The sequence below is a fragment of the Nerophis ophidion genome, linkage group LG06, assembly GCF_033978795.1.
Source record: "Nerophis ophidion isolate RoL-2023_Sa linkage group LG06, RoL_Noph_v1.0, whole genome shotgun sequence".
NCBI classification, from domain to species: Eukaryota; Metazoa; Chordata; class Actinopteri; order Syngnathiformes; family Syngnathidae; genus Nerophis; species Nerophis ophidion.
In genome coordinates, this window is record NC_084616.1 from 30729805 (window position 1) to 30753989 (window position 24185).

The 24185-nt window shown below is 39.2% G+C and overlaps 1 protein-coding gene across 4 annotated transcripts in view; it reads right to left on the minus strand.

Annotated features, from left to right (window-relative positions):
- Positions 1 to 594: 594 nt before the first annotated feature.
- Positions 595 to 24185, minus strand: part of erbb3b (erb-b2 receptor tyrosine kinase 3b) — a 45441-nt gene continuing 21850 nt past the window's right edge. For 2 of the 4 annotated variants that reach the window (XM_061903348.1, XM_061903351.1), the window contains 18 exons: positions 21041 to 21114; positions 20867 to 20957; positions 18562 to 18764; positions 18353 to 18485; positions 18190 to 18283; positions 15134 to 15291; positions 14997 to 15053; positions 13224 to 13365; positions 13024 to 13143; positions 12855 to 12953; positions 12595 to 12780; positions 12224 to 12521; positions 12010 to 12156; positions 11837 to 11934; positions 11021 to 11197; positions 10870 to 10941; positions 1759 to 2059; positions 595 to 1691 (listed from right to left, as the gene is read on the minus strand). In XM_061903348.1, the coding sequence (XP_061759332.1) occupies positions 922 to 1691; positions 1759 to 2059; positions 10870 to 10941; positions 11021 to 11197; positions 11837 to 11934; positions 12010 to 12156; positions 12224 to 12521; positions 12595 to 12780; positions 12855 to 12953; positions 13024 to 13143; positions 13224 to 13365; positions 14997 to 15053; positions 15134 to 15291; positions 18190 to 18283; positions 18353 to 18485; positions 18562 to 18764; positions 20867 to 20957; positions 21041 to 21114 (3220 nt within the window). In that variant the 3' untranslated portion in view covers positions 595 to 921. The remainder of the gene's footprint in view (positions 1692 to 1758; positions 2060 to 10869; positions 10942 to 11020; positions 11198 to 11836; positions 11935 to 12009; positions 12157 to 12223; positions 12522 to 12594; positions 12781 to 12854; positions 12954 to 13023; positions 13144 to 13223; positions 13366 to 14996; positions 15054 to 15133; positions 15292 to 18189; positions 18284 to 18352; positions 18486 to 18561; positions 18765 to 20866; positions 20958 to 21040; positions 21115 to 24185) is intronic. The other 2 variants (XM_061903350.1, XM_061903349.1) reach the window with 2 other exon arrangements.

Below are 24185 nucleotides of genomic sequence, written 5' to 3' on the forward strand. Positions count from 1 at the left end.
TTGTTCGACAATTTGCTTACAAATTGGTGACCCTCGCCCCATCCTTGTTTGTGAATTACTTAGCATTTCATGGAAGCTGTTTTTATACCCAATCATGGCACCTACCTGTTCCCAATTAGCCTGCACACCTTTGGGATGTTCCAAATAAGTGTTTGATGAGCATTTCTCAACTTTATCAGTATTTTTTGCCACCTTTCCCAACATCTTTGTCACATGTTGCTGGCATCAAATTCTAAAGTTAATGATTATTTGCAAAAAAAAAAAAAATGTTTATCAGTTTGAACATCAAATATGTTGTCTTTGTAGCATATTCCATTGAATATGGTTTGAAAATGATTTGCAAATCATTGTATTCCGTTTATATTTACATCTAACACAATTTCCCAACTCATATGGAAACAGGGTTTGTAAAATATTTTAGTAATTTTGGCAATCAATATGATTAATAGCTGTTTTTCATTACCAATTTTTATTAAGGAGTACATAGTAGCACTTAAGCATGATTTAGATTTTCCCAAAAGTTCAAAAACTAATCTCTCCTTGAGCTAATAATATCTGTTAAAATCAATAATTATTGAATACTTCACACATGAGTTTTGATTTAGTCACTTGTTTTACTGAAAAGCACATGTCAAGATAATGTAAACATTTTTTTGACATAAATACATTTGTAAAGCAAAGATGACATTCTCACAAAATAGTTCAGTTATTCATGCTAAAAGGAAATGTACAAAATGCTGATTTACATAAATACCACATACCTATTCTGTGCTCCAGCTCATCATCTCATTGAATGCATCATAACACTGTTAAATGAAACTTTCCCTTTACTTGATGATTTAAAAAAATGTTCAACAATATCCCCAACACAGAGAGCGCCGTAAGTACTGATACAGCGGGTGCATGTCCCAGTCCACATGATTAGGTACGTACAGCATCTGGCTTCAGGAACATTCTGCTGTGCCAGTAGTCGGGGTTGTCAAACGATGAGCTGCTGCCAGGCTCGCCTAAGCCAGCACACACCTTGATGTATCCCCCGATCCCTGCACACCTGCTGCTGCCCATGCCCACCTCCCCCTTTACGGGGAGATTTTGGTAGTCTGCCTGCTCCCACCCATTTGGTATCCCTTCAAATGGGGCCATCTCCTCATAGTCCTCCTTTCCCTCATCTTTGACCGCATCTGGCATGTGCAAACATTTACTCCCCTCAAGGGTTTGTTGTTTATTCGTGTCTTCATCACCTAATTGGTGCTCTTCTTCCTCAGCGGTGTCTTCTGGCTCAGTTGTAGATGTTTCATGTCTCTCCTGTGCCAGCTCCTCTTCTTCTTTGGAGTCAGAGCGCCTGATGTCCATGTATTCATACCTAACTTTTACCTGTGGGAGCTGCTCGAGGTGATGTTTCTCGGTGGAGTCTATTTTGCCACCACAGTCCTCATTTACCCGCTGACTGCTGAGGTCTTCATTGGGCATATCCTCTACAGGTAAAGGAGTCTTGACAATTGGAGAGGGCAACGGTGAGGTTCTATGAGCCACCATTGAGCCATCATTCAGTGAGGAGACATCCCTTGTTGAGTGAGTATGGCTCATCACCTCATACTCCATGGGTGTAGTTTTCACCAAAAGTGGCAGATTCATCTTTGTTAACCTTGAGGTTTTCTGCACAGAATGGTTGACTTTGCAAACTGAGAGCCCTAACATAAGAAAATGATACGTTAAACAAATAATGCACATGCAGTATTCTTTTTAAACAGTGTTTACCTCTTTGAGGAGTGCCAGGTGACCCAGGAAGGACGTAACCATAGTGGTCCACCTCCTCGTCCTCCTCCTCTCCTGCCGTCCACACCTTGTAAGAGGATGGACTGGATACTGTTGAGAGCTTCCTGTGTCGGTTGATGGATAAACGGGGAGGACCTCTTTCAGAGCCAAGCCGAACCCTGTGGGGAGCACCTGCAGTCCTTAGGCCTTCCTCACGCAGCTCTGGCTCCCTACCACTCCCCCGCATCTCTGACCTCTCCGGTAATGTTCTCACCGAACTCCGACGGGACCTCTGGAACCACAACTAAAATAAAAAAGCAAATTGTAAAGCAGTAGTAGGACGTGAAATTAATGTATTAGTTCATTTCAGCTTAGGAAAATCTATTAACAAATGGGCCGGACTGGCAAAATCATGGCACTATAAATTAAAAATAAAGACAACTTTTAAATGTTTTTCTTTGTTTAAAAATACACCAAGCAGATTCTGAAAATGTACAAATCATAATGTTTTTTTTTTTACACTTACATGTTGCAGTTAATATTATTCTATCTTCATTTGTTGTTATTTACAGCATACTTTCTGAATAAATGATGTGATATTTTTCATCAGTCAAATAGGTGGAAAATAGTCTGGCAGAGTTTTAAAATGCTCCTATTGGTGTTAATATTGAATCTATCAGAAGATGAAATTATTAATAATATCAAACTCAAATTACAGTATGTTATTAATGTCATTTAATCATGTTCCTCAACTGATGTACGAACATCATGTGATTTATTTTGTACATATGCAGCTTAATCTACAACAAAACTTGTGGATTTGGAATTTCATTCATCACACATAAAGTTAGAAAGGGATACGTATTATTTTTAGCATATTTGTTAGGGCTGCGAATCTTTGAGTGTCCCACGGTTCGATTCAATATCGATTGTGGGGGTTGCGATTTGATTATAAATTGATTTGAACGATTCAACGCGATTCTCGATTCAAAAACGATATTTTTCCTATTCAAAGCGATTCTGTATTCATTCAATACATAAGATTTCAGCAGGATCTACCCCAGTCTGCTGACATGCTAGCAGAGTAGTAGATTTTAAAAAAAAGCTTTTATAATTGTAAAGGATAATGTTTAATTAACTGATTGCAATAATGTAAATGTGTTTTAACTATTAAACGAACCAGAAATATGACTTATTTTATCTTTGTGAAAATATTGGACACAGTGTGTTGTCAAGCTTATGAGATGGGATGCAAGTGTAAGCCACTCTGACAGTTTTGTTCTTTTTTTATTTTTTATAAATGTCTAATGATAATGTCAATGAGGGATTTTTAATCACTGCTATGCTGAAATTATAACTAATATTGATACTGTTGTTGATAATATTAATTTTTGTTTCACTACTTTTGGTTTGTTCTGTGTCGTGTTTGTGTCTCCTCAATCGCTCTGTTTATTGCAGTTCTGAGTGTTGCTGGGTCAGGTTTGGTTTTGGAAGTGGATTGCATTGTTATGGTATTGTTGTGTATTGTTTTGTTGGATCGATTTAAAAAATAAAAAAATCCCCCCAAAAAATCGATTTAAAAAAAATGAGAATCGATTCTGAATCGCACAACGTGAGAATCGCGATTCAAATGCGAATCGATTTTTTCCCACACCCCTAATATTTATGTTCACACAAAAAATGTGTTCCCAGTCATAAGGACAACACAAAATGTACAGATTATCAAAAGCATTTTTTTGTGTATAATTGTCACAGGTTACATTTGCAACAACATCTTTGACAGTAAAATCATGATCGTGACAAGCCACATTTTCTATCATTACTATCACTATCACTTTGTGTCCATACACGCAAGTGTTGCCTATACTATAACACAGCACATAGCACATCTCGCGGGGTGGATAAAACCTGTTTGTGGGCCTGATTAGGCCCGCGGGCCTTACGTTTGACACCCCTGTATTAGATAGATCGCCTAACATAGTGATTCTCAAACTGTAGTGGCTGGCGGGCTCAATCTAGTGGTGTACGCCAAAGAATCACTTAATTAAATATTTAAACACAGTATTATCCCAGGGCGTTCAATCGATCAAAACTGGACTGTTTGGTTTGTCTTAGAAGACGTTTCGCCTCTCATCCGAGTAGACTTTATCAGTTGGTGCTCAAAGGCTCAGATTAGTCAGAGCTAGACTTAGACTTAGACTTAGATTAGTTAGTTCTAGTCTAGCGGCTGGTGCCAATACATCAGTAAGCTTCATCAGTTCATGCTCAAAGACTTAGATTGGTCAGATCTAGTCTAGCGGTTGGTGCCAGAACCCATAACATTTTTACTCAAAAACCAGGAGAATGTGCCTAGACAAGGATTGTTTCACCCTATTGTAGTGAGAAAAACAACTGTTCAGATGGGGAAAAAAAATCCTAACTGTCAAAGCCAAAGAGAGTTGTTGCCCTTGTTAGCATTGAAGTATTGTTGTGAATCGACTACTGCCAGCCAATAACAGTCGGAATCCCCCACGTTAGCATTCCATTCAGTTGTAAAGAAATGACACAAATGGCATTCTGTGACCAGAATGTTTGTAACTCCTGTTATTTGTTGGAGGCTAAATTGCGGAGTCTTTTAGTAATGGTTGAAAGGACAGTGTTGTATGTGGAAGATTAGCGGTGTCGCAGACCACCTCCTCTGTGTTATTGTTCAAACTGTGTGTAATGTTACAGTGGTCAAAAATATTAAATATACTTGTTAAATGAAACCTCTGCCTTGTTTTTAGTGAGTACTTAGGCCTGCTATGCTACTATATTTTAATGTTGGATATCCACATGTTTTCTGAGGTGGTATTAGATGAAAAAAGTTTGAGAGCCACTGCCCTAACATATTCTGTTGTAGGAAATCATTAATAAAATGTAGGCACTATACGTATTAAGTAGCCTTTTTATTTTTCCTGTCAATGTGCCCCATTCAGCAATCAGTTCCTAACTTTTCCTCTTATCTTTCTTCCTAAGTGATTTCCTAAGAGGAGTCCATTCAAATTAATCATGTGTTCTTAAACGCCCAAATTGTTCCCACCTGCTGTTCTTAAGTTGCTGAATGCCAAATGGTTAGCGCGTGCGTATCTATCATAATTTGCAAATACACATGCCCTTATTTCCCCAATATGCACCCTTAATTGCGTAATTTGCATGGGTAAACACTCTTAATTCTCCATATTAGGGCACAATTCCAGCGGAAAAGCTGAACATTCAACACACTGAGAAAAACACAAACAGATTACAGAAGAAAAATCCGTATTATCCCGTGGGGGAAATACATAATGTCAAAACGTAAGTTTAAGAAAGGGGGAACAGCTCTCGGTAGCCTAAAGCTTTGAAATAAATATTCGTCACTTCAGGCAAATAGGTCTACATGGTCGTGAAATATGCGCTCCCTCCTATCTATCTATCTATCTATCTGTCCGTCCGTCCGTCCGTCTGTCCGTCCGTCCATCCATCTATCTATCTATCTATCTATCTATCTATCTATCTATCTATCTATCTATCTATCTATCTATCTATCTATCTATCTATATATCTATATATCTATCTATCTATCTATGATATTAATTCAACATTAGACTATAGAAGTAAGGGAACTCGTCACACTGAAGAACAAATAGGCCACCCTAAGAGTGCTCTGGAGGACTCATAGATTTTTTTTCTTCCCTACGAACAAATCACAGCTAAGAAAATATTGGTGAATACAGAAATCTCCTTAGAAACTTTGTTAGTGGGCCTAAGAACAAAATGTGTTCTTAAGAATGGTTGCTGATTGGGGCCCACTGTGAGCATCACTATGTCACTGCAAACTAACACCAAAACACACAGAAGACCACAGGAAAGAGTTCAAACCCCTTGCAAGGTTTAAGGCTTGAGACCTGCAGGTGGCAGCAAAGTCCCAGTTTTCAAAATCTCTAAAAAGTAGTTTATTTGGCCCACCTCTTGGCATTGTTAAAATGTTTTGTCGAACTCTAAATGTGTAAGTTAAAAAAAGATGTACTCCTGCCATAACACACAAGCATGGTGAACACACTGCATTGTTACCTTTTTATTTTGCAGGAAATTTAATTTTATTGAGGGGCTATTATTTTCCAAAACATCCTATTTCATTTTCACATATTTATCAAGAACACAGTTGGTACACTCAATTATATCATCCGCATCACCAAAGTCGTCATCCACCCGCCGTCCACCCGAACCAACATTTTATCAAACCAACATTTTAGTCACATTTTATCAAACCAACATTTTAGTCGTCATCCACCCGCCGTCCACCCGAACCAACATTTTATCAAACCAACATTTTATTAGGACCGTACCCGCCTGCTGAAATACATCAGAGATTGTCAGCCTTTACCATTCACAGAACTATTTAAACCTGTTTCACAGAGTAATAATGACAATTGGAGCCGCTAAAGTTCCAGCGATTATTCAATAGCGTTCATCCTGATTACAATAATATGGGCGTGCTGTCCGCCGTCCACCCGAACCAACATTTTATCAACATTTTATCGAACCAACATTTTATCAGGACCTATACCCGCCCGCTGAAATACATCAGAGATTGTCAGCCTTTAACATTCACAGAGCTATTTACACCTTTTTCACAGAGTAATAATGACAATTGGAGCCGCTAAAGTTCCAACGACTATTCAATAGCATTCATCCTGATTACAAGAATATGGGCGTGCTGTGAGGTCATTGCCTTATACATATTCAACAACATGTACGAACCGATTGTAGGTCCGGCAGCATGTTGTGTGCAGCTTCCGCAATTACAGGTTCAGATTGAAAGGCATACTGGGTGATACAGAGTACACTGATGGTTGTGATATAAACAACTTTGACACTTACTAATATGCGCCACGCTGTGAAGCCACACCCAACAAGATTGACAAACACATTTCGGGAGAACATCCTCACATTAACACGACATAAACGCAACACAACAAATACCCATAATCCTTTGTATCCGTGATACTTCCTGAATATATTTTACACCCCCGCGCTCCCAACCCCGCCCACCTTGCGACGCACGGGGGGGATGGGCGGGGGGGGTTAGCTGTTAGCGGGTGTATAAAATAGTCAGGAAGTCTCATGAATACAAAGGATTATGGGTATTTGTTGTGTTGCGTTTATGTTGTGTTACTGTGAGGATGTTCTCCCGAAATGTGTTTGTCATTCTTAATTGGTGTGGCTTCACAGCCTGCCGCATATTACTAGGAGTTTTAAAATTGTTTACATCACAACCATTAGTGTACTCTGTGTCACCCAGTATGCCTTGCAGTCGTGCGCGTATGGGCGCGGAAGCCACACACAAGATGATGCTGGACTGACAAGCAGATTGTACATGCTGTAGTAGGTGACAAAGCCAATGGCTTCGTCGCACGCCCTCATACTTATTATTTGGGTGACTACCGGCAGTCATTCAGGAGAGTAATAGCGTCTCTTATTGTCTTCTTAGCTTTATGACACGAGTCTTAAATGGCACTTTGAATGGCAAAGGAAACCGATCACAGAACCATGGATATCAAATATTTCCGGATGGTTCAACCGCCACCCGCCCGAATCTAATTAAAATCTATTTTTTCGTCATGTCAACCGCCCGACCCGCGGTTTATCCGCGGACTCCGCGGATGAGACCGCAAACCGCGCATCTCTACTCCTCACGTTTCAGAGACTGTTTTTGATTGGTAGTGTCAGTAGCTTCGCTAGAGACAGCACTATAGAAATAAAGCTCAGGTATATTTAAGAGTAGTCCGTGTACAGCTTGTATAGCCTTGTTGATTTACTATCTACTTAAAATGACTTCACACAAAGCCAATATTGTTTAGCTGGTTGGTAAAAAAAAAAGTTAGTACAGTCGTACCTCAACTTAAGAGTGTCCAAACTTAAAGGGAAATTGCACTTTTTTTGGAATTTTGCCTATCGTTCACAATCTTTATGAGAGACAAGAGCATGTCTTTATTTATGATTTTAAAGATGATAAACGCTTCTAAAATGTGATTAATGGGAGTCACAGTTGTAGCCTTCGAAGCCCTCTAAAACAACTTAAAAACCCCAATCAACGTTTTATATACACACGGCAAGTCTATACATAATGTAGCAACAGACATGTTCATAACAAGATGTAAAAGCTACAATATTTACTGTATTTTGATCATTTTAATCATTGCCGGGACTGATTTATTTCGCGCACTGATTTACATTTCCGTAGAAGCGCACGTCTGACAAATATGTGTTCCTACTTCGAGAATCAAACAGGTGTGTGTTTTCTAATAATGACAGACTTGGTAACAGACAGCGAAGACGACTATTTTTGGACAAATGAGGATTCACAAGCTTATACTTTTGAAGCTAAATATAGTGCTGCATATAGAAGCAAGCAAAAAGGAAGAGTGATACGTTGGAGCACACAGAATCCGGTAGAGGGGAATAAAAGCTATTTTGACGCTATAAATATGGAACTTGGAGCCAAGGTATTTGGACATAAATGGATTGCTTGCCCAAAATCCACAGGAAACGTACCCGGCCAGCTGGACCGGCTGTCCATCGAGTGAGTCACTTCAATATTGATCGTGATACACGCAGCACGTTATGCTTGTTAGTACAACTACAGTGTATACACTGTCTAGCTAGCTCAGCTGTGTACAAACAAAATATGAAATGTGGGCTAGTACGATACATATACTGTAATATAATTGTTCATGTTTTTCAGTCAGTACAAATTAGTGTCGTATCGCAGTGTTGTGCATTAGAAACTCAAATGTGTTTTGTGTTGTTGTAGAAGCAAGCTTATCTCTTGCCGTAACTAGCTTTTATGGCTATAACCGTAGCTCGCTGATGTGTTACTACGCTAGAAAAAGAGTTCCTCTGTGTTCGCTCTTACAATAACAATGTCGCTACTGCTTGGTTATTATATGGGTTAGGGCAGTGGTCCCCAACCACCGGGCCGCGGCCCGATAGGTACCGGGCCGCAGAAGAATTTTTTATGAATTTTTATTTAAAAAAAAAAAATATATATATATATATATTTTATTTTTTTATTAAATCAACATAAAAAACACAATATACACTTACAATTAGTGCACCAACCACAAAACCCTCCTTTTTCATGACAAAAACGTCTCTAAAGCTAAAATTTGATGTCCATACTATAAAAATGATTAAGACCATAAAAATAAATATAAACTGTTTCAGCACAAGTTTACATACATGCAATGATTTTATCCATGTCTTATTGTGTCATGGTCTTGGGACAGGTCACGAGATGTGTAGTGAAGCCTCTGCTGTCAATATATAAACAAACACTTAATATATTTGACCAAAAAACAATGAAGTATCATCACTGCCATATTACCCAAAAATATAACATTATGAGTTTTGATAAATGTATACATTTTTCATTTTCAAAAGCTTTTTGTAACTGTCTTAATGGATTAGCTCCTGATGTGATCTGTCAAGAACTACAAAGACACAGTAGTGAAGGTGTGCAGACTGGAGCTGCAGTCGGTGGGAGCTGTAGAGTAAAAAGGTGCCGGACGACTCTGGGTCAGTCTGCATTCTCAGTGAAGGCCTCACATCTGTGGAACTCTTTGCCAATGGAGTAAAAGTCACAGTCGGACATTAAAGTTTTCTCCACTAAACTGAAAAACTGGCTTAAGGAAAATCAAAAGTGTGAGCACTAGAACAGGGTGTAGTATGCGCAAATGGGGTCAATTATTTTCAATGTGTTTTTAGTTTTGTACTTGTCTGAATCCTTTTGTATGTGTTTTTCACTTTTGTATTCTTTTTTTAAAAGCCTAATCATGGACAACGGTTGCAAATTAGCCTGTGGCTAGAAGTCATATGTACTTCTAGCCACAGTATAGCTAGAAGTACATACGAGCTCTACCAACCGAGCGGTACCAACCGAGCGGTACAGCTCGGTTGGTAGAGCGGCCGTGCCAGCGATTTGAGGTTTGCAGGTTCGATCCCCGCTTCAGCCATCCTAGTCACTACCGTTGTGTCCTTGGGCAAGACACTTCACCCACCTGCTCTCAGTGCCACCCACACTGGTTTGAATGTAAAAATTAGATATTGGGTTTCACTATGTAAAGCGCTTTGAGTCACTAGAGAAAAAGCGCTATATAAATATAATTCACTTCACTTCACTTCGACATCAATTATCTACGGGTAGCAATGTATAATTGTACTGTCACGGTCAAATAAATGAGTGAATGAAAATAATTCCATTATTTGCTTTAATGTGAACTTCCTCATACAGTAAGACCTGGTCAAAGAACATAATGAAATAAATATAATTCAAAAGAATATTACCTGTAGCACGAGTGACAAAGTCTACATGAGGTAAGTCTACACAAAATCTCCACAAAGTATCGGTAGATAATTTTGATATTAATTTGTTTAGTGGAAAACTTTAGTGTTGATGAGCATGCTCAGTAGCCTTGGGTTGCTCTTTTTTGACAAAGCAGCTCAATTTGTCGTGTTTGGAGGAAGAAGAATACTGAGTTGCATCCCAAGAACACCACACCTACTGTGTGGAAACATCATGCTTTGGGGCTGTTTTTCTGCTAAGGGGACAGGATGATTGATCCGTGTTAACGAAAGAATGAATGGGGCCATGTATCGTGAGATTTTGAGCCAAAACCTCCTTCCATCAGTGAGAGCTTTGAATGGTTGACCAAATACTTATTTTCCACCATAATTTACAAATAAATTCTTTAAAATTCCTACAATATGAATTCCTGGATTTTTTTTCACATTCTGTCTCTTACAGTTGAAGTGTACCTATGATGAAAATTACAGACCTCTGTCATCATTTTACGTGGGAGAACTTGCACAATCGGTGGCTGACTAAAAACTTTTATTCCCCACTGTATGTACTGCAAAGGGGAAACTGAGCTGGATTGTAAGCAGATCTCAGTGTGAAGTGCCTTGCTGAAGGAATGTTCTCACTTTTGGATTTATTTCCACAACTGACTGTACATTGCCTTTAAGCACAAAATCCTATATTTTGTTTGTGAAAACATGCTCCAGATTCTGCGCGTGTGCATGTGTGTGTATGTGTGTGTGTGTTGATCCCACCTGGCGAAGGCTTTCTCCAGGACTTGGAGTCATTGGAAGGTATCCAACAGGGCCTGCTAGAGATGCACCACTCTACAAATCACAGAGCAAAATGGTTCAATGACTCTAAAAGCAATGTCTATACAGGCCAAATCCAAATGTATTCAGTTACCCTGTAGGAATTCATCCTTGAGCGAGGTAGACTCCATGATGGAGAGTGTTGCAGAGGAGGTGTTGCCAAACCGTCCTCCAATCCTTCCTCATCTTCATTGACCAAATCTGGGTGGAGCAGTCCTCGCTCGGAATCTCTGCGATGGACGTCTTGTGAGCCGTCGTCTTGTCCCTCCAGCTGCACAACAATACATTTTAAGAGGGCTCCTCCAATGCTGACAATGTTGGCACTTATTTCATAGTTCTGGACCTAAAAAGGATCTCTGTGGTAAAATTCCCCCTGGTAACTATGGCCAGCTGATATCACCTACAGAAGACTGGAGGAAATTTTATATTGTGTAGTGTGTGCTTTGGTATCATCTCCAAATCATGTTATTTTCAAGGAATTATCAATATATGTCTGCCAATTGCATTGTTGCAGGTTGTAGCAATACAAATAAAGAAGAGGTCAACCTGGTTACATTTCCAAATGTTTGGAATATGAGGAAAGTCTGGACGGCTCCAGTCAAATTAATTCAAGCAAAATGGGGCGTATCAAGAAAGAGGAGCGTAAGCAATCCTTTTAATGATTCTGACTTTGAAGTTTCTCATTCTGGCCATTGGGTTGAGTATTTTCTTCCCCTGATGTGCAATCTGAGCCGAGGGACGCCGCTGTGGCCTGTGTAGCCCTTTGAGACACTTGTGATTAAGGGCTATATAAATAAACTTTGATTTATTGAGCTTGTTAGTGAAATTTCGGTCATCTGGTCGCTATGTGTCCATTCAGTAAACACGTTGGTGTTGCAGCTAAACTTGAGTAAAATAGTAATGGCATCACCTTGATGACCAGATATCTGGGTGGATCTCTTGCCATGCGAGTGAAGTCGCTTGCCAGCTCTTTGAAGGTGGGCCTTATGTTTTCATCAATCATCCAACCTGAAAAGGAAACAGTTGTGTTTACCATCCTGTATGTGAAAGATTATGTGCATCACCAGGTGTGGTGGTACTGACATTTGACCATGAACATGTAGACGTCTATGGTGCAGATGTAAGGTTGTGACAGACGCTCGCCTTTCTCCAGCAGGCCCGGCACTTCCTGCGGCTGCACGGAACCGTAAGGCTCTGCCCCGAACGACATCATCTCCCAAACTGTCACCCCTGGAAGAAAGAACACTCAAAACTTGATAATTTTCGGAAGTTTGCCAATAAAAATAAAGCATCTTACCGTAACTCCAGACATCACTTTGATGGGTGTATCTTCCAAACAGGATGCTTTCAAGAGCCATCCATTTGATTGGAGTCTGCATTAGTTCAGGTGAATTAGCTCCGATTGATAGTATGATAACAAAATGTCGAAGAAACTCAACCTTGTTGTCGGTGTACACATATTTCTTGTCGTCAGGATAAAGGAGATCAGCTACGCCGTAGTCCGATATCTGAACTTGGTAGTTGTTTTTCAGCAGGATGTTGCGTGCAGCCAGGTTCCTGTGCACCACACAGTGTTCCTCCAAGTAGTACATCCCCTGAGACAAGAAAATGTCACACTATTACTCTTATTAAGGAAACACAAAAGATTGTCAGTCCGTTTGTACCTACTTTGGCTATCTGCACACACCAGTTGAGCAGACGTTGGGGTCCCAGGCTGTTCCTGTGCTGCTTGATGTGCTCCAATAAGGAGCCAAGTGAACTCAGCTGAGTCACCAGCTGCAGACTGGACCCTGGACAAATTCCTAGGAGCCTCACTATGTAGGGGTGGTCCAGGCTGCCCAACGAAAGCATGTGCTGCAGAGAGCGGTGATGCAACAGTGAAGTACGAGTTACCTTTAGTACACTTTTCCATATACTAAAAGTCTCACATTGGTTATCTCCGTGAAGGTCTGACGGCCCGAACTGTCCTGAATGGTCTTGACAGCCACAGGGATCTTTACCGTTTCTCCTTCTGGAGTCCAAAAACCCTTTGGAGCAGATATACAGCTGTAATAACGTACCCAGTTTCATATTCATAACCTGTTCAAACGTCGATACCCTGTGCACGGTGCCAAAAACCCCCGACCCGAGGACTTTGAGCTTTTTTAGCTCTGATGGCTTCAGAATGTGAGCATGAACCTTGGTTCCTTTCTCCCCGGGACCCAGTGGCTCAAAACTCTGCCAAAACACAAGAATAATCCCCACATGAACATATGTTTATTGACGCAAAGACGGCTAATGGCAGCTGATTGACTCACCTCGCCGCTCTCGAGGTACCTCCTCATGGCTCTCTTGCGGCGAATGGCCAGGCCTCGATGGTACAGCACGCCCAGGAAAAACAACACTAGGCAGAATATCAAGCCAGCTGGCACACCTAATGCGATGCCTGTGATCTGGCCACTTCAGAGAGAAGGAGATGATAGGGTGGGGATGTGGGGCGAAAGGGTCAGAAATAGAGCTAAGTAAAGTGCGATAATGATGTCATGATGTTGGTTCTTGTGGCGGCAGCAACAAGAAGATCAGATAAAACACATGTTCCACTAAGGTTGATGTCAAGTCAGCGGGTTGTTCTTGTGGATAACCATTGTACACTAATGCACAGTAACTCACTCAGTAGCTCACAAAATACTATGAATTTAAAATTTGCTCTCAGGGCTGTACGGTGCGACCAATTCCCTCGCATTTGCGACGAATAGTAGATTGTGCGATCATTTTGCTCCCACAATAAATCCATAAAAATTGCATCAAGCAGAGTAAGATTTTGGGGAAAGAAACATTGTCGTCAGCAAACCATATAGATGTAATTTCTACCCTAGCTTCAGGGCATCTGCTCAGCGCAGATGTGATCACGTGTACACAGCATTGCCGGTCTCGCAACATGCTCGCTTAGCTGCTACCAAAATAGATTTAATTTCAACAACTAAAGATATGAACTTGATAGTAAATAAACCCAAGTTTCCACTGCTTGATGGGTGCTCATTCATGTTGATTTTGTTTTACTTTACTTTAAACACTTTAAATGTCTTTTTCTGCTGCTCAAACGGCGTCTGCGCATACATGCTGCATTTTGACAGGTTAAAATGCAGAAAAAAACCAATGCAAAAAGGCCCCTAGAGAAAAAGATAAAAGCTATTATTGCTGGTCGGCAGACAATTGCAGCTATATTTTGTGCCTCAACGGCTCATGATCAGACTAGCGATAGTATTTCAAAGTAGTCTGTACATTGCTGTCTCTTCTGTACTGCAATGCAATGTACAGAGACATCCTGGAAACTAAACAGCGTATCCCTTCCAATGTGATGGAGTGCTACAAAAAGGAATGGGCAAAACTGCCCAAATATATGTGTGCCAAGCTTGAGTCATCATATTCACCAAGACTTGTGACTGTAATTGATGCCAGAGGTGCATCAACAGAGTACCGGTAATGAGCAAATGTTGTGAGTACTTATTTCATGCAATTTTTTTTTAATCTTGAATAAATTAACAAAATAAAAATAACAAAACCAACTTTTCAGATTGTCATTATGGGGTATTGTCGGTTGAATTTTGAGGACAAAACTAATGTATTCTATTTTGAAATAAGGCTGTAACATAACAACATGTGGAAGAAGTGAAGCGCTGTGAACTGTAACAGTGCTATCACTTTAGTACAATTTTTGCCTATTTTATACCCACTTCTGCTGTAATGTAATATACATGACCACCTGCATAAAACAATGACATATTCTATTATATGTTGCATTTATAATGTTTGGTTATGTTACTGTCAAGGAATTGTGCAACAACTTTATTACTGTGGTTTTACTTTGCAGTGGTGTACAACTGAACTACGTCATAGTGAGAGCTGTTTCCAATATTTTGGTTTCTTGTTTTGTCCAGGGTCAAAATATTAGACCCAGCTTTTAATTTGCTGACCATGCATCCTGATGATGATTTCAGGAGTGGTGCTTTATTTTACAGACACTATTCCTCACCTAACAACCAGTCAGTGTAGCTTTGTACACTAACGACACCAACACTTTAGACACTAACCTGCTGGCTGCCAGTCTGACCGTCTCAAAACAACCACTGAGTTCTGGGCCTGAGCATCTGTAACACACAGATACTGGATATCACTTATAGTTTATGTGAGGAAGGTGTAAAACACATTTTGTGAGTCTGGATCTCACCCTTGGGTGCAGTTTTGGTGGCATGGTTCACAGTGACCTTCTTTGTTGGGGTATTTGAAGATGAGTCCTCTCTGTCCATCATCCATCCCAGCTGGGCAAGAAGACATGCAGTATGGACCATCGCGCAGGTTGGCACACGCCACACACTCATATGCACCCTGACAGAGAGAGGATGTGGGCTTGTGTGTTTGCAATAGTCTGCTGCAGCCACGCGCCACATTTTGAGTTCAGAAGACACAAATGGCTTGAGTATGTGACATTCATTGTAATTATTATTGCCAATTTATTTAAGAAAAAAAAGCAATTTTCAAGGATAAGATATTGTCTAATTTTGTGAAATAATTGCAATTAAGTAATTTTAAAAAATAATAAGGGGGCATGGCTTGGAAGATTATTTCTCTATTTACTCCATTTTTACTGTATCTGAGAAAAACTATTTTAATTCTCTTTGACTCAAACTTAAATCTATTCAATGGCATGTTTTTGTATTGTCAAGAGAACATGATAAATAAACGATTTTTTATTTTTAGTACGAAAAAACAAATTAAAAGGAAATGACTGTGGGCTCTACACAACTTACAATTTTTCCAATGGTAAGGCTGCTAGGTTTGTTAATAATCAGTGTTTTTTAACCAGCTCATTGTTGGGCCGTGAGCACTCCCTGGAACTAAAAATATCTGTTTCGCAGCTGTGGTCTGTACTCGGTTATAATACTCTTTTCCACCACTTGAGGCAGTAATGACAACCTCAAACAAACACAATAAGTCTGTAACTAAAGTCATAGAGCAGCACAACAATTATGACTAAAGTAGTGAGGCAAGACTTTTAATTTGCACTTTTAGTTAAGTAAAATATTTTTTAATTCCTTAGTACATTTTTTTATACAACATAATTGTATGTTAATGGGTAGTTACTTGTTTTTTAAACCTAAAGTTAATGTTTTCATTAATAATATGTGTGATTAACACATAGTTTCATATATTTTGATAAGGTTGTAAACTGAGTAGGTTATATAAAATTATTGGCTACTATTAAAATCAAGAGTAAGATTACTAATTCAGTGGTAATATCTGAGTGGGCCCCTTTTTTTAATTCACAGGTCGGGAATTATACAAACCCTGTTTCCATATAAGTTGGGGAATTGTGTTAGATGTAAATATAAACGGAATACAATGATTTGCAAATCCTTTTCAACACATATTCAATTGAATGCACTACAAAGACAAGATATTTGATGTTCAAACTCATAAACTTTATATTTTTTTTGCAAATAATAATCAACATAAAATTTCATGGCTGCAACATGTGCCAAAGTAGTTGGGAAAGGGCATGTTCACCACTGTGTAACATCACCTTTTCTTTTAACAACACTCAATAGACGTAAAGGAACTGAGGAAACTAATTGTTGAATCTTTGAAAGTGGAATTCTTTCCCATTCTTGTTTTATGTAGGGCTTCAGTCGTTCAACAGTCGTTTTTTTACGCTTCATAATGCGCCACACATTTTCGATTGGAGACAGGTCTGGACTGCAGGCGGGCCAGGAAAGTACCCATACTCTTTTTTTACGAAGCCACGCTGTTGTAACACGTGCTGAATGTGGCTTCGCATTGTCTTGCTGAAAAAAGGCAGGGGCGTCCATGAAAAAGACGGTGCTTAGATGGCGGCATATGTTATTCCAAAACCTTTATGTACCTTTCAGCATTAATGGTGCCTTCAGAGATGTGTAAGTTACCCATGCCTTGGACACTATATACCATACCATCACAGATGATGGCTTCTGAACTTTGCGTCGATAACATTCTGGATGGTTCGCTTCCTCTTTGGTCCGGATGACACAATGTCGAATATTTCCAAAAACAATTTGAAATGTGGACTCGTCAGACCACAGAACACTGCTCCACTTTGCGTCAATCCATTTTAGATGATCTCGGGCCCAGAAAAGCCAGCGGCGTTTCTGGATGTTGTTGATAAATGGCTTTCACTTTGCATAGTACAGCTTTAACTTGCACTTGCAGATGTAGCGACCAACTGTATTTAGTGACTGTGGTTTTCTGAAGTGTTCCTGAGCCCATGTGGTGATATCCTTTAGAGATTGATGTCGGTTTTTGATACAGGGATCGAAGGTCACGGTCATTCAATAATGGTTTCCGGCCATACCGCTTACGTGGATTGATTTCTCCAGATTCTCTAAACCTTTTGATGATATTATGGACCGTTGATGTTGAAATCCCTAAATATATTCCAATTGCACTTTGAGAAACTTTGTTCTTAAACAGTTTGACTATTTGCTCACACAGTTGTGGACAAAGTGGTGTACCTCGCCCCATCCTTTCTGGTGAAAGACTGAACATTTTTTGGGAAGCTATTTTTATTCCCAATCAGGGCACACACCTGTTCCCAATTTGCCTTCACACCTGTGGGATGTTCCAAATAAGTGTTTGATGAGCATTCCCCAACTTTATCAATATTCATTGCCACCTTTCCCAACTTCTTTGTCACGTGTTGCTGGCATCAAATTCTAAAGTTAATGATTATTTGCCCAAAAAAATGTTTGTCAGTTGGAACATCAAATATGTTGTCTTTGTAGCATATTCAACTGAATACGGGTTGAACATGATTTGCAAATCATTGTATTCAGTTTATATTTACATCTAACACAATTTCCCGACTCATATGTAAACGGGGTTTGTACAAAAGTTGTGTTTGAAAAAGTTTATGATCTTACTCGCCAGTTTAACAGTGACAGAGCAAACTTTTTTTAAAATGATTTTTACCTCAAATATGTCACTCAATTGAATGATTGTGACTTGCGCTCGAATCGCATGATTAATTAAATAGCTGCCCCTGCCGGTAATCATTGTCATATGGGAAGAAGGCAGCCCGAGAAAGCCAACCAATGAGCTTGTGGGAGGTCTACATTCTGAGGGGCGGTTTTCCACCTGGCACAAGTGTTTGACTTGTCTCCATTCAATTGTGTTACGTTATTTTTGGACATTAAAAGTGGAGGGGACATGTTTCCCCAGTAAGATGACACAATTCAGTATGTGAGTCTTTACCGGTCCACGGCAGCTGACTTTTCCATGCTGAGCTTCACACTCTGAATGGCAGGCTACACACTCGCCGTCAGACCCGGCAAATTCCCTTGGGGCTCTTTGGAAGCAAAAGTCAATATTAGATAGAGACACTTTTTAACAACACTACCAGTTACAGGAAACCGACCCAGTATGAAAATGACAGCTGTCCACACAAGTGCCATTTCGGCTGAAGTTCTTGCAGGAGAGACATTGGTCAGGCCCCGGGCCCCAGCAACCGGAGTCTGAGCACAACGGGTCACACACATGTCCCTCTACAACTGCAACGAAGAAATTAGTCTGTTCAAAGCAAAGCGGAAAAAAATTATCCAGCAGCATCAGAAGAGGACGCTTTACCACATTCCACCAGCGGCCTGTTGGTGTTGATGTTGTTGACTTGGACTCTGCGCCCTCTGAACAACTTGGCCCAGTTGACAGTGTGGAGGTAGCACAGCTTGGCGTTCTGACCAATGTACACGCTGCCATCGCTGATCTCTTGGAGAGAGCGCAGACCCAGCGAGGTGAGGGTGGGTATGTGCATCACCATCAGGGAAAAGCGCCTTTGATGCACAAAGGTGGAAGAAAACACATCCAGCCTAAAACCTGTTGTGATTCTTCAATGTGTTCTCACAAGATTGCATAGAATACAAAATCATTTGACTGTTTTTTTGTCTGTTTACACGTTGGAACACACTCTACAAACTTAGCAGGCAAGGCCATGACATCCTGTCAACTAGTATGATTTGACTATAGAGCTGTCAAAAATAACGACTTAAATCATATGATTAATCACAAAAAAAAAATCACATTAATCATGTATCAAAGGTCAGTGATCAGGTCAATGCATACGTTAGTACAAAGACGAGTAAAGAGACTGACTGTTATGTCCGCTGGCAAGTTTAATTTCAATATACACCCAAATGGGACTTAAGAAAAAAAGTGTACCAAGTTTTGACCAATTAAATGACAAGCCTTCAGTTCAATAGTTAAAAAATGTTCCTGTTTGAAATTCTGACAATGACATTGCATTTGTGCCTAAAGACCGGGCTCTTGTTTAGGTTAATATAAATTATGCCAGCACGATTTAACATGTTTTTGATTGAATGATTGATACTTTTATTAGTAGATTGCACAGTTCAGTACATATTCCGTACAATTGACCACTAAATGGTAACACCCAAACAAGTTTTTCAACTTGTTTGAGTCGGGGTCCACGTTAATCAATTCATGGTAATTGAATGGTAATGTGATTAATCATTGTTAATTTAAACACAAAAGTGTGATTAATCTATTTAAAAAATAACCATTTGACATCATTAATCAAAACATAAAAAAATGTTGCTATTTGACATTTGGAGAATGATATTACATTTATGTCTAAAAATTGGGCTCTTTTAGAAGTCACTTTGAATGATGAAAGTTAGTAAAAACCTATGAATATTCCAAATTCATAAATGGGATAAATCAGATTTTGAAAAATTAAATCAATTGACAGCACAAATTTAAACATTAATACACAGATTTTTGTGGTATTACCTTTCAAAAGTTTTAAAACACCTCATTATAGCAATAAGTATGTCCCAACATTTCACTTGTACTTCAAATGTAACCGAAATTTAAAAAGTTAACATCCTTTGCTGTCAGTGTTGTAAATAAACAAAAAAAAAAAGAATCAGCATGCGATTGTGGAAGTGCAGACTTTCAACTTTAATCCAAGTGCTTTGACAAAATATAGTTATTTGCAGTTCAGTTTGCTTTATTTTAAATCCATTCCAACAACAACAGTGATAGCAAATGATGTAAAAGTTGTGAGGGAATGTATGTTTTTTTTTTATGACAGTATTGAAATATAAATGATATATAATTAGTATTAAAGGTACAAGCGGTAGAACATGGTTGTATGGATAGTATCCATTTAAAGTAATTTATCCCACTCAAATGTTTGGACATATCATACTTAATGCTATAAATGAGTTGTTCTAAAACTTTTGACCAGTATTATACACATAGTACATTTATTTCAATATAATAATATATATGTAAACTATTGTTCATCATCTCTAATTAACAAAAGCAAGGTGGAGTATGGAACCACATTAGTTTGTGATCAGCACTCTTAAATTCTTGCCACTTCTTTTGCGCATCAGACCGTTACATGGAAATATTTGTTCATTTACTTCTACATATTTGCACAAATATGATACTTTTAAAAATTTTAACCAAAATGCTGACAGGGCAACCTGAATCTTTCTCAAAACACATTTTTGTAAATATATTTTTAAGACAAAAATGTTAAAACATTTTTGCTACCGCGGTATATCATATATACACCATATGTGCGACAGGAAGACAAGCTCTGACTCGCTTGTGGATGGCATATATAAATATCTAGACTTTTTCTAAGAAAGAGATATTGTTTTATATTCAGGTCAAAATAGTAATGTATTTATTTAACTGTAGAGAAAAAAGGATCTTGGGTTACATTAGTTTATGCCTGTGATGTGTGTTTACTTTTATCTGACAATAATGTCGCTACTTTTATCAACATCATGTAATTAAAGTTGTGCTCTTGGACTACAAATCCTATCACGTGACTCGTTTAAACTGAACACACAGAAACACGCATAGAGGGATAAAAGCACATCATGTAAACAAAACTTACTTATAAAGTGACCTTCCCTGAATGGTCGTGAGACTGGAAAAGACTGATAAATCACTGAGCTCTTTGGGCCATGACTGGATGTTTAGAATATCTGATAATTAAACACACAATTAAGGACATTGGACATCATCACACGTTCAGCACCAAAGCGGAGAATTTCAAGAGATATGATACCTGTTATTTCTCTCACGGTGCGGAAAATTTCCAGCTTTTTGGCGTCAAGAGGGGGGATCTTCTTAAAGTCGTCGCTGATGAAAATACAATTAACCCCCCAAAAAAGACAGAAACAGGGAGAAACATTGTCATATGAACCTATTTATATCAGCTATCAGTCCAATATTAACAAAAAATAAGTACTGGATTACACCGACTTGCATGTAAACTTTCTATTACTAGGCTCAGATACAAGCAGTCCTTCAGTGCTTTTACTTCTGACAAAGCTGGACAGCCAATTATATAGTGAATGTCTTCCAATAAGCACACAAAGTTGGGCTTTTTTTTTGTATTTTAGTGAAGTCATTAACAGAAAAGCAAAAATATGGTGGGCCATATGCCACTAGGAGCTAACAGCTACACAACAGCTAAGCATACAGTAGCACACAAGCTAGACATAGGTAATACAGGTCTTTAATTGAACAACATTGCAGTCCAAAAGTCATTGTCAATATAAACAAGTATCAAATAATTATAGTAATATTAATTAAAAGTCTCCAGGGCAGAAGTGTGTGAAAAAGTATCCAATAACAAACATGTCCGCATCCTTCAACTTATTACGTCATGATCCTAAATGAATGAATTATTGTGACCACTATGTGTTTATAAAACGGACTACTATTCTACTTCAATTTTAAAACAGCATGAGTCCATTTCAGATGGTTAATAATAAACAGGTTAGTGTTTTTCATGGCTCAAATATCAGTATTATACCAGGAGTTGCCACTGAAAAAAACAGTGTAACAAATTAACACATCTGGGAGAAATTGTCAACATACAGTAGTGGTCAAAAAGTTAACATACACTTGTAAAGAACTTAATGTCATGGCTGTCTTGAGTTTCCAATAATTTCTACAACTCTCATTTTTTTGTGATAGAGTGATTGGAGCACATACTTGTTTGTCAGAAAAAATATTCATGAAGTTTGGTTCTTTTATAAACTTATTATGGGTCTACTGAAAATGTGACCAAATCTGCTGGGTCAAAAGTATACATACAGCAATGTTAAAATTTGGTTACATGTCCCTTGGCAAGTTTCACTGCAATAAGGCCCTTTTGGTAGCCATCCACAAGCTTCTGGCAAGCTTCTGGTTGAATTTTTGACCACTCCTCTTGACAAAATTGTTGCAGTTCAGCTAAATTGGTTGGTTTTCTGACATGGACTTATTTCTCCAGCATTGGCCACACGTTTAAGTCAGGACTTTGGGATGGCCATTCTAAAACCGTAATTCCTTTATCACTTCTGACATGTGTTTGGGGTCATTGTCCTGTTTGTACTTGCCAACCCTCCCGGATTTTCCGGGAGACTCCCGAAATTCAGCGCCTCTCCTGAAAACCTCAGGGAAGAAATTTTCTCCCGAAAATCAGCTGGAGGTGGAGGCCACGCCCCCTCCAGCTCAAACATGCACAGTTCGAAAGGAGGATTGCAGGCGGATCTGACGGCATTTAAAGTCATTTTTAAAAACGACTGCTAATCTTCCTCCTTTTGAACCGGACGACCGCGGAGAATTAAAGTAGGAACACTCTGGAGGCAGAAGTTCATTAAGAGGGGCGGACTCACTGGCTCTCAGCCATGTTTCTGTTACACAGAGGAAGTCAAGTCCGCGGAAAGTGAAGAAATCCTTCAGGATAAACGTTTTGTTTGTCAAAGATCTTGCGTTCACAAGACCGAACCTGGCGGGGGCCAGCACGTCCAAGGGCGCAGCTAATCCAGGTGGGGCCCAACACACAGCCCGCAAGTGGCGGGGGAGAGGAGCCACGAGGCGGGAAAGGAAGGCAGAAATCCGGCCAGGTGAAAATGCTGACTGGGACGTTGAAAAACCAACGTTGAAGTTGGTCATATCAGTGGGAAAGGGGCAAAGATCCAACAGTGTTTGGCGGTCCTACACAAGCAGTGAGCTGACAGAGACGAAAATAGATGCAAACAACACAAAAATTAACAGAGTTGACAGCGAGAGACGGCAGGCCAAAGCACATACTGGCGCCATCTTCTAGAAACTCGGAAGGGACGTTACTCAAATAGTGAAAGGTAAGTGTTGTTGTTGTTTTTTTAGTAACCAGCAAGCACAGTATAGTTAGTAGAACAACTGTGTTTTTATTACTGTGTATTTGATAGGTGCCGTCTGAAATTCAACTATATCTTTTATTTATATGCATAATAAAATAAATATATGTATATAGCTAGAATTCACTGAAAGTTAAGTATTTCATATATATATATATATATATATATATATATATATATATATATATATATATATATATATATATGAAATACTTGAGTTGGTGAATTGGCTGTAAATATATAGAGAGCAAATGGGACAATGCACCAGTTGGTTGTTCCAACAAGACAATGACCCCAAACACATGTCAAAAGTGGTAAAAGAATGGCTAAATCCGGCTAAAATTAAGATTTTAGAATTTGCTTCATAAAGTCCTGACTTAAACCCCATTGACAAACATGTGGACAATGCTGAAGAAACAAGTCCATGTCAGAAAACCAATTAATTTAGCTGAACTGCACCAAAAATTCAAAAATTCTACCTGAAGCTTGCCAGAAGCTTGTGGATGGCTACCAAAAGGGCGCAGTGGGGAGAGTGGCCGTGCGCAACCCGAGCGTCCCTGGTTCAATTCCCACCTACTACCAACCTCGTCACGTCCGTTGTGTCCTGAGCAAGACACTTCACCCTTGCTCCTGATGGGTGCTGGTTGGCGCCTTGCATGGCAGCTCCCTCCATCAGTGTGTGAATGTGTGTGTGAATGGGTAAATGTGGAAGTAGTGTCAAAGCGCTTTGAGTACCTTGAAGGTAGAAAAGCGCTATACAAGTACAACCCATTTATTGCAGTGAAACTTGCCAAGGGACATGTAACCAAATATTAACATTGCTGTATGTATACTTTTGACCCAGGAGATTTGGCCACATTTTCAGGAGACCCATAATAAATTCATAAAAGAGCCAACTTTAAAAAATGTTTTTTTGTGACAAACAAGTATGTGCTCCGATCACTCTATCACAAAAAAATAGGAGTTGGAGAAATTATTGGAAACTCAAGACATCCATGGCATTATGTTCTTTACCAGTGTATGTAAACTTTTGACCACGAC